The following is a 14,625-nucleotide window of genomic DNA, read 5'->3' as shown; positions in this document are numbered from 1 at the left end:
ATTGAAGTAGCCATTCTGGAGTGGAGTGGAACTATTGTGCTGCAAGCAATCCCTCTGAGGATGCTGCTGTTCATGAATAGGTGCTCACAAAGGCATGGAGAAGAAGGGGGAAGTTGAAATCAAACTGTTGCTTCCAGAATAGGATTTCCCTTTCCATAGGGCAGCAGAGGAGAGAATGGGGGAGAAGTTTCCAAGTGCAAAGCAGCAGTTCTTAGCCGTGACTTTGTTGAGCAGGTGACCTCTTTGCTGCTGTCTGTAAATGATCCTAGATATCAAAAAGGCAGATTGAGTGTAAGGTATTAATGGGGAAAAAATAATGGAGAACAAAACAGAAGACTATATTATTCTGCTCTGTAAGCACTTGCTGTGACTACACCTTGAAAGCTGTGTGTCGTTTTGGTGTTTCCTCTTCATCTCAGGAAGGATATAGTGGACCTGGAAGGTCATCGCAGAAGAACACCAGACCTGATCAAAGATGTGAATTGGCTTTCAGGAGAGCCATGAACTAAGAGAAGACTCTTGTACTTGGAACCCAAATGACTTGGGTTGATAGCATAGCTCCCCACAAAATCATGAGCCACCTAAAGGTGATAGGTAGGTGGGGATTAACTATCCACGCTCTCTTCCTGTACAAGAACTAGGGCATATTAAATGAAACTAATAGAAGTGAGGTTTAAAACAAGCAATGAAAAGTTGTTCTTCTTGCAACATGTACCAGACTGTTGGAGTTCCTTGCCAAAAGATGTGAACATGTTGTGGTTTAACTCCAGCCAGCAACTAAGTACCATGCAGCCAGTTGCTCCCCCCCAGTGGGATGGAGAAGAGAATCAGAAAAAAGGTAAAACCCAGGGTTTGAGATAAGAACAGGGTTTTTTTATAGTTGAAATAAAGTATGATATTAATAAAAGTAATAGTAATGAAAAGGGAGACAAGAGAGAGAGAAATAAAGCCCAAGAAAGGCAAGTGATGCACAGTACAATTGCTCACCACCCACTGACCAATGCCCAACTCCTTGAGCAGCGATCGGCCCTCCCAGCCAATTCCCTGTGGTTTATATACTGGGCATGATGTTCTGTGCTATGGAATTTCCCTTTGGACAGTTGGGGTCAGCTGTCCTGGCTGTGCTCCCTCCCGGCTTCTTGTGCACCTCCTCAGTGGCAGAGCCTGGGGAATAGAAAAGTCCTTGACTTGGGGTAAGCATGACTTAGCAACAACTGAAACATCAGTGTGCTATCAATGTCACTCTTCGCCAAAACCAGGACAAGAAGGCTAAGCTTTTATAGACATAGTGAGTAAGTTCACCATAGAGAATTCTACTGAAATAGGTTAAAAACTGAGAATATCTATTTTTGTTATTGGGAGATTGACAGGAGGTGAGAGAATCAGATTTGCTTTCCCTGCTCTTTAACAGTATCATACACAAGTGTATGGATAAAGTTTTTGCTGACACTTCTCCTTCACTTATGGCCACAAATGGGAACAGGAACTGGGGCTGGATATTGGTGTCTGATCCAAGCTGGCCAATCTCATGAAGTCTGGAACAGACACATCTGCTTCTGGACATGGTTTTCCCAGGCTGTAGCCTCTTGCCTCATGCTGTAGGTACTGGGACACATGGGCTGCCCTGTACAGCAACACCAGTTTTCTCCCCTTGGTGGTCTTTCTGAGCACTAGAGTGATGCATGTATTCTCTCAAATGCTTTGCTGCTTTCTTTCTATGCTTAAATAAATTGTCTTTGTAGAGAATGACAAGTTTTTGGGCTCAGAAGAGAATGTGGATAGTATTAGAAGGCAGGAGGTGAGATGATAGAGTCAGAAAACTCTTCGGTTTCTTTAGCATTTTTTCTTTGGGGAAGAGGGGCTGAAATACTACCAAACTCCTGCTTAGTCTTTTGCTGGCCTGGGGTGGATGATGGGGTGAGTAGCAGCATCATTCAGCTTACAGCTGAAACTTTGAGGGATGCCTGATGGTAAAAATGCCTTTCTTCTGAAATTTTCCTTTTCTGTCTTTCAAGCTGAAGCCAGACTGCAGAAGCCTGCTGGTGGGCCAGCAGGGACACAGGAGCTCGTACCCAGCAGCAGCGGCTCAGTAGTAAAGCAGTGTGGCTGTAGGGAGGGTTCCTGTGAGCCCAGGTCAGGCAGGACTGCCACTGTGACTATGTTGTCCCCTTTGGCACCTGTTTTGGTGGAAATTACTACTGTGCTGGGTGGGCTTACTGCTGCTTTCTCACAGCATGCTGCTTGGATGTGCAGGCCAGTGTTTGCCTTCTGCATCTGCTGCGTGGCTTTGCAGTGTAGGTGGTCCCGAAGGGTTGCAAAGGTTGGAAGAAGGAGAGTTGCTTGCAGGGGGATGAAGTTGGGTTGATCCTTCAGGCATTTCTGTGTTACCCTTCCGGCACGTGGAAACAATTGCCTGTGGTGGCAACTTCCTCAAAATAGCAGAAGCAGCTCATGCAAGTATGAAACTTGCTCTCTGGGAATGGGGAGCAGCTTATCATGCATCTTGTTTTGTGAAAAGACAAACGAGGCTGGCAGGGACTGTTGAGGCCAGCCCTTCCAAGAGGATTGTCTGCGCCTCAGCAGTAAGGCAGTGGCATGGTTTTGTCAGGCAGGCGTGGGCTGCATGGGACCGTGCCTGAGGGGGGCAAGGGCTGCTCTCACACCTGCTCCTTGACCGGCAGGTGGGACTGGGCTGCAGCAGGGCCCCCTCCCTGGGGAGGCTGGCTGCCCTGAATACCTGTCGGTACCTTCAGTCCTGCAGTTCAGGGCTCTGCTGGTCTGGTCCTGCCAGCTGTGGGAGCTCTCTTGGGATCTGGTGTGGAAGGAGCAGGGTAAGTGAACTGCTTGGGCACTAAAATGTCTTTACGTGTTTGTGCAGCTCCGAGCAGCCAAATTTAGATGTAAGCCTGTAAAATGGTTGAATATCAGATTGTGCAAGATGGGTGATAGCTGCACAGCTGATTCTGGTTTTGGTGCCTAAGAGTGTGTGTTGAGCCTCCAAATTTGGAAAAAAATTGACCTTAAATGAATGGAGACGGGGTGATTACAGGTAGCATAGCAGCAATGCAAAGTGAACTGCAGAAACACGTTGCGTGTGGATGGATTTGATAATGCTTGCAAATTGCTTAGGGAACCTTGACTGATAGTGCCAAATGCTATTAATAGAAACCTTGAGATGCAGTAACAAATGCGGATAGCCAGCCTCCTCTCTGTGCCTCTAATTTAGGCGCACAAAATGACAGGTTTAATCTTGCAGTTGTTTCCAGGCTTGAATGTGGGTGGTGAGGTGGCCCACGGGTTGCCTGGGAAGGATGTGTCCGGTGACGGTGGGAAGCAAATTGGGCTGAGGTGGAAGCTGTTGGAAACACAGTGTCTCAGTTCTGCAGGGGAACTCTCCAGCCCCTGTGGGTAGCTCAGATCAAACTTGGAAAGGTGTGTCAGGGAGTTTATTTCCAACTGGGCTGTGCTGAAGCATCACCTGGGAGACTGGTATGGTCAGCAGTGGTTGTGGCTGCGTAGGACTGGGAGCCTGTGCTGGCCACGCTGAGGAAGCGGGTTCCTACCTTGTACGTCATAACTTCCAAAGTGGGATAATGGCAGTCCTGTGTCAACAAATTTGCCCCTTGCTGGCAAATGTTAATTCTCGATTAGGAAGCTAAAGTTGGTGTACTTCTGCCCTAATTAACTATATTAATAATTTCTTTCTTTTAGCGGGCGAGCTGAGAGGAGTCCTGTTTGTACTGCATTGTTACCTGTTGTTTATTCTCTCTGAAACATTTTCCGTTCTTCTGTCTGGTTTTGTGACAAGTGACTGACTATCTCTTGCCCTTACGTTACTAGTCTGGAGGTTGTTCACGGGGATAAAGCTGTGTTGTGGGCAGGGTGGTGGGAGTGGAGCTCACAAGTGTCGTAAAACCAAATTTGAATGTGCCTTACTCCTTTTCAAAGCCAGTTGTTTTTAATATTCAGGAGTTATCATGCGGAGGTGTTCTAAGAGCATCTGTTGGATAGGCTCAAGGTGACCTTTCAGATTCTTTACATTAGGAAGGTTTTAAAGCTAAGACTGGGGAGTAAAAGAGGGATATTCCTTTTCAGGAAGCTAGTAATGAATCTCTGGACACAGGTATCTGTTCCTGTGGCAGTAGGCCTGTCAGTACCAGTGGTACGGCCTTGATAGTCGTTGTCTTTCTAATGTTCCATTAGAAACTGTTTCTAATTGAATGGGTAATATGTTGGAGGCCAGCAAATGCTCACTGGCAGTGGAATAATTGGACCCAAAGACCAAGATACTTCTTTTGTGTCAAGCTGCATGCTGGCCATGGGAGAAAGGTAGGCTTACTGCCTGCTAGTGTTGCCACAGATGGTCCCTTGGCAGAGCAGCACGAGGCCCCCACAGACCCTGGAGAGGGGACGCTGGAGCACACGTGACTTTGTGCAGTCGGTGGGGTGGGAGTGCCAGGGGAAACCAGTTACTGCTCTTCAGTTTGTCTTAAAGACTCAGAAGGGGCAGGTTTTTCTACACCACCAAGTACAAGGTGGGTTTTGGAGGTGCAGCTGGGTTGATCTAGTTGCCAGTGAAAGGGGACAGTTTTTCTTTTCCCTGGCTTTGAGGTCCCCATGGCTTCCCCAGGCTGGCAAACAGAAAACAAAAACTACAACATGGTTTTCTGCTGGCTTGGCCTGCTGGGTAGACGCTTGCTATGCCAGTGCTGGCACGAGGGAAATGGCAGGGGAACTGGGCTGAGTGGGATGAGGGAGGAAGGACCCGTCCCCTGCAGAGCAGGCAGCTGTAAGATGAGCCCGGCTGTGGCACAAGACTGCGCTCTGAGAGGCTGATGTACATCCTTGCCGAGCAAAAATATACCTGTGGGTGAAAGCAGGTCGCTGCATTGCTGTTGAATAGCTGCATAGCCAAGGTCAAGTAGTACCTCTTAGGATAGCTGCAATTACAGCCAGCCTGAGCTAAAGCCCGTGCTGAGCAGCGTAAGCACAGCGTTGCTAAATCGATGTTTGCTGACAGCACCAAGAAATTGGTGCCTTATCTAGGCTGGAGCACTTGAATGGCACATGTCTCTTCCACCTCCTCCTCCACTGTCAAGAATGCAGTTTCTGTAGGAATGCAAACCTCTCTTGGTTTGATGAGTTGGGAACTGCTGATACGATCTGGAATCTCAGCAGTAGAAGCATTGAGTTCTTTTTTTGCATTTGTTGAGGCTGCTTTAAAAATAAATGTGTTTTGAAGTATTGTGAGTGAGACTGGAGGAGCAGATACCCTAGCCTCCCTCATTCCTTCCCATCTCTGCGCTCCCCCCGCCCCCCCCCCCCCCCCTTTTTGTTCCAGCATTAAGTTGGAACAAAAGCATTTCCTTTCTTTACCAGTGGATTTGTAAATGTATTTTTAATTGTATGTTTTTATACTTAACAAAAATCTGGTTCAGTTTTGTAAAAGCTATTTTTTCAGAGATACTAATTTTGCAAGGGAAGGGGACAATTTGGTGTTCTTGCATACTGTCTCAAAGTATCTGGGGTATGTTATTACTAAAAGGGAAAAAAAGACCAAGTTGTTCCAGAGACTGGGGCATGAAATCTTCTACTTGCCATGCCACTGGTTTGAAGGCAGGCCACGTTTGAACTAGCTGAAGCATGGATGGCTCACTTCGAATGGTGGCACCTCAGCCCTGCTTTACCTGCTGCAGCAAGGTGGTTCTCCGCGTGGGGTTACTTCTGTCACTTCTTTAGTAACCTGGGCCCTGAGCTCAGTGAGACCTTGTTTCTTCACCCTGCAGCTGAACTCCTCAGGTCTGGTAAGCTGTGAGGTGAGGGTGGCCTGAGAAACCTGCCCTGCCCCTGCCTTTTGTGCACTGTGTTGGTATAAATACAAGATGCTAGTCTTCAGGGCAGCTATTAAAGATAGCAGTAATTATTACAATAGTAACTTCTTATGCCGCGTCCGTGCCCTTAAGGCCTTAACCAAATGTAACTTAGATGATAATTAAAAACAGAAAACTGTGACCCAGTAAAATCCTTGAGTTTGGCACGGACAGCAGTGCTGAGGAGGAGTGTATGCGTCAAATACATAATATATAAAATCAGGCTGTGCAAATGTAAAGGAAAGAGAATAATCTTCTGTTGGTCAAAACAACCTCAGGGCTGAGAACTGGTCTGTGCTCAGAGACTGAGTCCTTTCATGCCACAAACCACAATTTTTGTGTGGTGTAATCCCACTGCAACCTTTTGCTTTGGGGTAATTGCTAAATTCTGATGTTTTCTCTGCCAGGGAGTGCTCCCCAAAATACTACATCGTGTCTGTCTGGTGCCCTCCTTTCCCCTTTTGTTTTTGCTTTTCCTGGCTTCTTGCCACAGAGGCCTGGCTATGAATCTTTGTATCTTCCAAGTAGCTCTTCTCAGTTGCATTTCTTTTCTTTTCCTAAAAATAGTTGACATCTTTGCTCAGGGGGAAAGCAGGCATTTTGCATTACTGTCTCTTGCACGGGTCATTGGCATGTGGGCTTGTGAAACCAGTCATGTAAGCTGCTGTCTCTTGAGATTCCTGGGGAGGGATGCCCTGGGCCACTGGACATGGTTTCCAGATCGAGCACTGTGGGAAAACTGACTGTTCAGTTCCTAGGAATACACGGGGCTGGGACCAGGCTGAACCATCTCTGGCTGGATGGAGGAGATGAGGAGAACAGGTCAACTTGGAAATGATTTTCAGGAAAGAGCTCTGGAGAAGGTGGTTTGCTGCTCTTGCTGGGAGAATGGGAATTGGCGGGCAGTGAATGTGAGTCCCAGTTTCGCACCAGTCCTGTCTGCTGCTTGCAGTCCTCTCTGCAGTATGCTCTGGCGTAGACAAAGTAATCAGTGAATTGACAACTCCTGTATACCCCAGCAGTATTCTACTGTGCCTGTGTTGAAAACTGAGTAGAGTCGCTTCTATACCTGGGTGCCTGTCAGTGAATTTCTAGGAGCTGTGATTCTTCTCATCACCAGTGCGAACCAGACCATCAGCATCTGTGTACGGGTCCATGTGAACTGCGCTTGTATTTCATGATTCTTCTTGTTTTCTTTTTCGTGTTCATTAGGTGACTTTGGAGAAGGTGTTGGGGATAACTGTGTCAGGAGGCAGAGGACTAGCCTGTGACCCCAGAACCGGCCTCGTTGCTTATCCGGCAGGGTGAGTTGCTAACCACATTCTTCAAAGCTAAGATAAACCAGGACTGATGCATCAACATAAATATATTCAGGGTGTTTCCACTGTGGCTTTCTGTAGGGAGGCTATTTACTGTTCTTCAGTCTTTTAACACCAGAGAATGATGAGACTCAGAATTGCTGGTGTAATTGGCAAGGGAGAGGGATTGCATTTTACCTGTCAAGTTTTAATGGGATCCCTTTTAATAAAACCCCTCTCCTTCCTCTTGCTCTAAGCTGGGAATTAAATACATTGTGGACTTTTTAAGTATGCTTTATAATGTGGTGAACTTAGACATAACTGGAAGCAATTCTCAAGCCAGTGAGTACCTAATGAAGCAGGTGATGCTTTCAATGAATTGACAAAAGCCTTTTTGTATATGCCCTGCAATTTATGAATCTCCACATTCCTCATCCAAGTGCAGAGAAAGATTTCAGGCTGACAGCCCCTTGTATGTTGGTTCTCTGGAGTGCAACACATTGTCAACCAGTCTGAAGTCCAAATAGAGATACCCACAAGTATTTGATGGACATCCATATTTGATGGACAGTGAAAGTGCTACCTTCTGGAGATAGCTGAGGGCTGGAGAGTGGCTTTGTGCATTGCATATTTAGCAAAATCGTAGACATCTGGGGCCAGATCCTGATCTTGCTGAAGGCACAGCTCACCCAAAGGGCATGTGTCCCTGGAGGAGCAGAGCATGTCAGAGTTGCTGGTCTGTGGGATGGGACTTGTCTGGAAGAAGGTAGCCCCTGAAAAATTTTAAAGGAACTGTGAGAGGTGCAGGTAGAAGTCTCATAAGGGATGGCATTTTGAAAAAGCTGGGGAGGAAGGAAACACATTTTATCCTACCAGTGGAAGTGTGGCTGTTGAGATGGGGTATATGACATATATCATATGACTTGGATGAAAGGATATGATACTGTAGTGGGAATAGATTGGGAGGACAGAAGAGCGACTCTTCAGGAAAAGCCTGCAGTGCTTAATGCAGCACTGTGTGGGGATACTCCAGCTGGCTGGGTTGCAGAAGTCTGTACGAGCATGGCTCTTCCTCTGAGCTTGTTTCTTCTGCTGGTCAGCAAGCTAAAGGAGAAGAGGAAGGGCAGTATCTCCAAGTGGCATCGCGCAGAGATACTCTTAAGACATGGAAGCTGGAATTACAGGATAGGAACTTCCACAACGGTTATAGATGATGTTTTCAAGTGTACAAGAAACAGGCTAGCAACACTTAAGGATTCTGTGTTTGTGGCCAAAATAAGAGATGGGGTCAGTAAAAGTGGCTAAAAATTTTTGCCCATTCTGGTGATATCCTAGTTCACAGAATCGTTGTAGCTGGTGGGAAGCCCTTGAGATCTAGACCAACCGCCATGCTGAAGCAGGGTCACTTAGAGCAGGTTGCCCACAACCTCTTTGGGCAGCATGTTCTGGTGTTTGAGTACTCTCACAGTAACGAACAAACAAAAAACAAAAAAAAAAAAGGGGGGGGGGGAAGTGTGGAGTGTTTGTTTTCTTTTCCTTTGTGTTCAGATGGAATTTCATGTGTCTTAATGTCTGCCCATTGCCTCTTTTTCTGCCAGTGGGCAGTCTGTTAAACTGCAAACAGTTTGAGATCCATGTCTGCACTTGACCATATCTATTATGCTTGAACTCTTCGGAGCCAGGCAGATATATTCCAGCATGTGTTGTCTCTTCCTCTGCATCTTTTCTGATGCTGAATATGCTCACGCTTGAAGAGGGCAAGGAGCGAGAGAAGAAAACAAGTAAACAGATGTTTTGAGCTCTTGCATAGCTAAAGATAGATGCGTTTTGTTAATAGCAGTGTCCTCTGATGAGCTTGTGCATTGATTTAATCAAGCATGAGGACACCTGGGGATTCTTTTGGGTAATTAAAAGGTTATGTGGTTCCTTAGGGCTTTACAGGGAAATTCCTGTTCTTACTTGTTGGTGGTAGCATCTCATGGCCTGGACACGAAACCTATGGAATATACCAGATGTGTGTTGTAACAGTGTAATGGCGTATATGACTTGCTGCTATTGTGCCGTGGCTGGTCTGTTTTGTGATGCTGTTATGATTTGCTGCAGTCAAGATAGTCTCTAACAAAACTAGCATTAGCTGAGTCAGAACACAAGAGGGGTACTGGTGCAGACCTTACTAAGTTGATGCAAGTTCAGTTTGTTGGGTTTTATCTGGGGTTGTGTCCGCCCCCCCCCCCCCCCTTTCACATTTCTGGTGAATTTCTCTTGAATTGCAAGAATCCTGGCATTTCTGGTGCATTGGCTTTATTTTGTTTCTGTTTGTTTGAATTTACTGTACACCAAAGCTTCTTACAGGAGGCTGATGTAGCAGACTGGGTATGGCCCAGGCATAGTTGGTTCATGACCTGTCCAGGCAACTTGGTCATCTTCAGCTGTGCTTCAGGTATTCCAGTGATTTCTTCAGCCTTTGCTCATGTACTGAGGTTTTGCAATCCTGACATGCAGATTCTCTGCTCCTCCAGTTTGTCCTACACCTAAAACCTGAATTTATGTAACGACTCTATATTTTCCTAAGAACACTTTCAACATACCTGAATTCATTTGGTTCAGATCAAAACAGTTGCCCCAGGCATCCTGACTTCATCCACATCAGGCATACAAATAACTATGTGAACGAGGACTTGTGCGTGACAAGCTTTGGCATTCTTTGAGCGGGATCTTAACTCTGGTCTCTGGTTTGCCTAAAATGATTAAAAAAATAAAAAAATAGTTGCTTTTCTGAGTTTTCTCTTTGCTGGACTTTCTGAAATCTGAGAAGTTTTTGAATCTTGTGAAAGAAGCAGTTCCCAGCACAACGCAAGCTCATTCCAACTCCACAGTGGTGCCAAAGAGCTGAGTGTTACATTACTCTTTCTTTTCCTGCTCACTGGCTTTTGAACCTTTTATCCTTTCTCTTCGTTGACCCTAACAAGGCTTTCTCTCTGGCAGTGTGTGACAGCAGCTTTGCTGACCCTGGTACTGTTTTGGTAGGATGTTTGTATTGTATAGGAGGCCTTTTCTTCACATCTGCCATGAAGGCTAAAGGCACTGAGTACTGCAGATATTCTAGGCCACCACTTTCATATAAAGCTGTTGTTTGTCTTGGGAGATAAGTCAGTGTAGGAGAAAATTACATCCTTTCCAGAGATCTTATATCTGCTGCCTGCACTTGCATATTCTTATGCTGGCAAGTGAAATAAACCCAAAGTTGCTTAATTTGATCTCTGTTAGGGTTATGCAGTGAGTAACAAAGTTGTTCTTGTGGGAGGAGTGAGTGGGACAGAAATGTACTGAATTTTTTATTTCTTGTGGCAGGATTGATGCTCTGTCCTTTTCTTTCAGTTTTTTCCCCCCTTTCTTTTTTCCCTGCCCTTCTCTCATTTTGGTTTATTACCTTTTCTTTTTTTTTTTTTTTTTTCCCAGTAGCTAGTTGAGGTCGTGTTTCCTAGAAACAAGAAGGGAAACAAAGCTAAGAAAATCCTCTGAGGATGACTAGTATTAAAAGGGGGGGGGGGGGGGGGGGGAAGTGTGTGTGTGTGTAAAATGTCTATCTGTTTAAATTCTAGACCAGCTGCTCAGATAACTTGAGTCCACTTAACCTGTTTTTGGTTTTGGGATTGTGTTTGCTGTTGTTTTTTAGGCCTTTAGTTGGGTGTGAGTGATTTATTTTGCTTCTCTCTATTATTTTTTCCTGGGCTCCCAACTGGTCATGGTAGCTGGTTGTGAACCTTGTCTTTGTGTGAGGCACCTGCCTGCTTGAGGGAGCAGCCTGTGCTTTTTCTTGAGTGGGAGCAGGAAAGTAGTGTTTCATACTGGTTGGTGTGCAGTGGCTCTTAAACACTGTTCTGTTATGTTTTGGCCAGCTTAAGCCTCTCTCTAGCTCTGCTTCTCAATTCCCAGGCACTCTAATAAAGGTTCAGCTCTCTAGCGTAGCTCTTTATGTAAAGCAAATTACATAAAGACGGACAGGGGTTTAATATAGTCAATCCTCTCTGAGCCATAGTGAAATGAGTTTCCTTGGGTTTCTCTCAGAAATTACTGTGGCCAGAACAGACACAGCCCCTGCTAGCTCTGTGTGCGCGCAGCACGTTTGCTGAAGAAATGATTTGGATGCCCCCATATTCAGTACCATTTCAGAATGACTAGTCACCCTTATTTGTAGATAGGGAGGAACAATAATCAAAGGAGCTGTACAATCAAAGTTAAGGTGAAGATATTAAATCTTTTCCCCTGCTGCTTTTTGCTGCAAGATCTTGTTGAAGAGCTAGGCTTGTTCTCGCTTCAGCTTTATCACCTTGAGGCTTTTTTTTTGAGATACAACAGCTAATATTTAAAACTGAAGAGTGGCATGATGCGTTCAAAATCAGAAGATTGCACAGCTGTCTGGGTCACATTTTATTTTACTGCTACTGTGGCATGCCTGCTGGATGTCAGCGCAGCAGCCTCTTGTGTGCCAACCTGCACTGCAGCAGAATCAAGCCACAGCCTCCTCTTCTTGTTTCACAGTCTCTCCCCCTGTTCCACCCACTCCGCATCCCCGGCTGATTTGCAGTACTGAGTGGAAGCCTCTTAACTCTGTCACCCCTTCTGAGTCATACCCCTCCTGGTCCCTGTCTGCTGGTCCAGGTAGGTGTCAGGTCCTGCACTGACAAGGCAGTGACCACAGCCTGTGTCATAGTGAAGGGAGGAAGGGGATGAGCACAGTGGGAATTGAGTGAATTTGTTTTAATCTAGCTAGGAGTCTGCTCAGCATGTGTGGAGCAGTCTCGCGTAATTGAGTGGTAAATTCCACTGGAAGCTGAAAGAGTGAGGATTTTTCTTTTCCAGAAGTGGTTGCTGGTTTGCTCCCAAATACCTCTTTCCATTTCCGATAGACAGGCTGTAAGGCTAAGTGATTTCCAGCTCATCCACATGTGGAGTCTCTTGGAAAGTTTTAATCATTTTTCCATCATTATATAGATAGATTACTGCACAACATAGTAAGTTATCAGCTTAGAACAATTTCCCTTTACCTGGAGCTGCGTATAACCCATAATGAAGTAACATTTAGGATAAACCTTGCATAATTTTATGAGGCATGATGCCTTGCTCTTCCTTTCCTCTTTAAAGTGAAAGGTTTTGGTCCGTGGGGTACAGGAATGGACTGTGAGAGGCAGGTCTAGTAGTTGACTGCCAGTGAATGAGGCAAAATGCTGTTCTGAGTTCTTTTCAAGACTTAGGACCATTGTGCCCAGGTTAGCATTGGTGGCTAGATGGACAATGAAATCCTAATTTGTAAGATGACAAGTATTCCTGCCTTATTTCAGAGCATATTTTTCTTACCTAATTGATCACTTTGCTTGGATGCTGCAATGGTAGTTGTCTTTAGAAGGCTGTCGGTACACAAAAGGAATCCACATCTTGATAGACCCAGTGTAGCTTTTGGTACATGTGCAGTTTGTGCAAAGCTCTGCAGCTCTGTGCAGGTGCAGTTCTTCACTAATCCTTCCCTAGCATGAATGCTAATGCCATCAGGCTGTATCCCAAATGCAGCTTGGATGAGTTCAAGGACACTGAAATATTCAGACTGCTGGGTTGTCAGTAGATAAATCCAGTTCTGGTGATGCAGGCTCCTTCAAGGAGCTTCCAGACCTCTGAAGGCAAATTTCTGGGCCTTCTTTGTATGTTCTTTTCTGAAGGAGAATCCTGTGGTGTTGTAAAGACTGTAGAAACCTACTCTAAAACGAGGACAAGTTCTCATCTGTGGTTCAAAGTGGCCACACCAGAGGCAGCTTGCTTTGCCCTCTTTAAAATGGGACAGTTGCCTTTCAGGAGTTAAACCTCTTTCCTGGCCCATCTCCCAAGAATCTGGACTGTTTACGTATTTCTTCTGTGAGGGTATTGCGCTTGTACCTGCCATCTGGGAAGATTTGCCAGCTGGTAAAATTGTGGTGGTGGACCTGGAGACGGAGATAAGAAAATTCTCTTCATTGAGATTGTTAGACACAACTTGAAGAGCTGTGACTGTATCTGGGTTTGAGTTGGGCCACTACAACCAAACCAAAAAAGTTTTTCTGTGTCGAGAGGCAGCAACATCAGGTTACAGTGTCCTGGAAGTGTCCAAAAAGATGAAAAGTAACCAAATCCTTCCCTCCATTTCCTTCCCCAGCAAAAGCAGATTTCTCAGAAAAAAGCAGAGATACTTTAACTCTTAAATCTCCCTGTCTTAAAAACCCACTGGAGGGAAAGGAGTGTATCTGCACTGAGGCATCAAGACCTGAAACGTAAAATACTTCTTTTCACTCCTTGCTTTTATTGATGTAGATTTGACAGAAATGGTGGGCTGTGGAAGGCTAATGCTGTTGTTATTTGGCAAGTGAGCAAACTCTGCACTTGGGACAAGAAAATGGAGATCCCCTTTGCAACAGTGCTTTATTCTCAGTCCAAAGAATCATAATTTTGATATTTTATTTTGCATTGATGAATTTAAAGTGGCTATGGCCTTTCCCCTGCTGTCTTGCTGTTGGCCTGTGAGATTCACAGATAACAACCATGCAGTCCTGGAGCAATTGCCCTCTTCCCATCTAGGTGGCAGCTGGGTCTGCTCTGAGTCCCCATCATTGCACTTCAGACAGAAAAGACCCTGCCTAATGGAGCAGGTGCAGTCTTACCTGTATGAGCTGTTTCCACGTGCCTGTACAGCTAGGCAGCAATTTCTACACTGATTTTTGCTTGGTCTCCCTTTTTGTGAGTGCTGGAGACCCTTCCACATCGAATCTATGTCTCTGTAATAAAACTGCACCTAAAACGTAGAGTTGTTTGCTGAACGGTTGTGTGTTGATCCAGCTCAGCTGTAATCTCACTTGGTTTGGCAGAAGCGGAGACGAAGCAGCAAACAGAGCAGTACCGCAGCCATCATCTAGAGCTGCGGGCAGACTCCCCAGGTTTAAGTACTTAGCAGAATGGAATCAAGGCTGTCAAACTGACTTCCAGGCAGTTTCCATCAGCCAGCCTCCAGGCATGTGTGCATGCGTGGGGGCTTTTGATGTCATGTCTAATTAAAGTCTTTACCTACGACAAAACAACTGAGGATGTAACACTTGGTAGAATGTTAAATAATGAGATAGCCGCGAATCTCCAGACCTGCAGCTAACCTGCCGCACAGCAGAAAAAAGAGAAAAATAGGACAAACCCTCAAAATAGCTGGCAGAAAAGCTTCTTGCTAAACCAGAGGGAGACTGTGTCAATTCTCCGTCAAAAGTGCTGCTGTCTGTGCTGCACATGGTGAAGATTGCAGCACTGGGGTGCCGCCAGACTGCTGGGGGGAAGGTATGGGGAGCGTGAGCCCTTGACTCCAAGAGCTCAGCTGCTGGCTGGGGCGGTGGTTAATGTCATCTTTGCCAGCAGTGGCGTAGGTGGAAGCTCTTCTGGTGGACAGTGAG

At 45.7% G+C, this 14,625-nt stretch overlaps 1 protein-coding gene across 1 annotated transcript in view; it reads left to right on the top strand.

The window, feature by feature from the left end:
- MAPKBP1 (mitogen-activated protein kinase binding protein 1) overlaps positions 1-14,625 on the top strand; it is a 114,810-nt gene that overhangs the window by 37,867 nt on the left and 62,318 nt on the right. The window contains exon 5 of the mRNA XM_080394786.1: positions 7,083-7,174. Within this exon, the coding sequence (XP_080250912.1) occupies positions 7,083-7,174 (92 nt within the window). The remainder of the gene's footprint in view (positions 1-7,082; positions 7,175-14,625) is intronic.

Source organism: Falco punctatus (assembly GCF_963210335.1).
Source record: "Falco punctatus genome assembly, chromosome: 7".
NCBI lineage: Eukaryota > Metazoa > Chordata > Aves > Falconiformes > Falconidae > Falco > Falco punctatus.
This window is presented reverse-complemented; position numbering and strand designations above follow the sequence as displayed.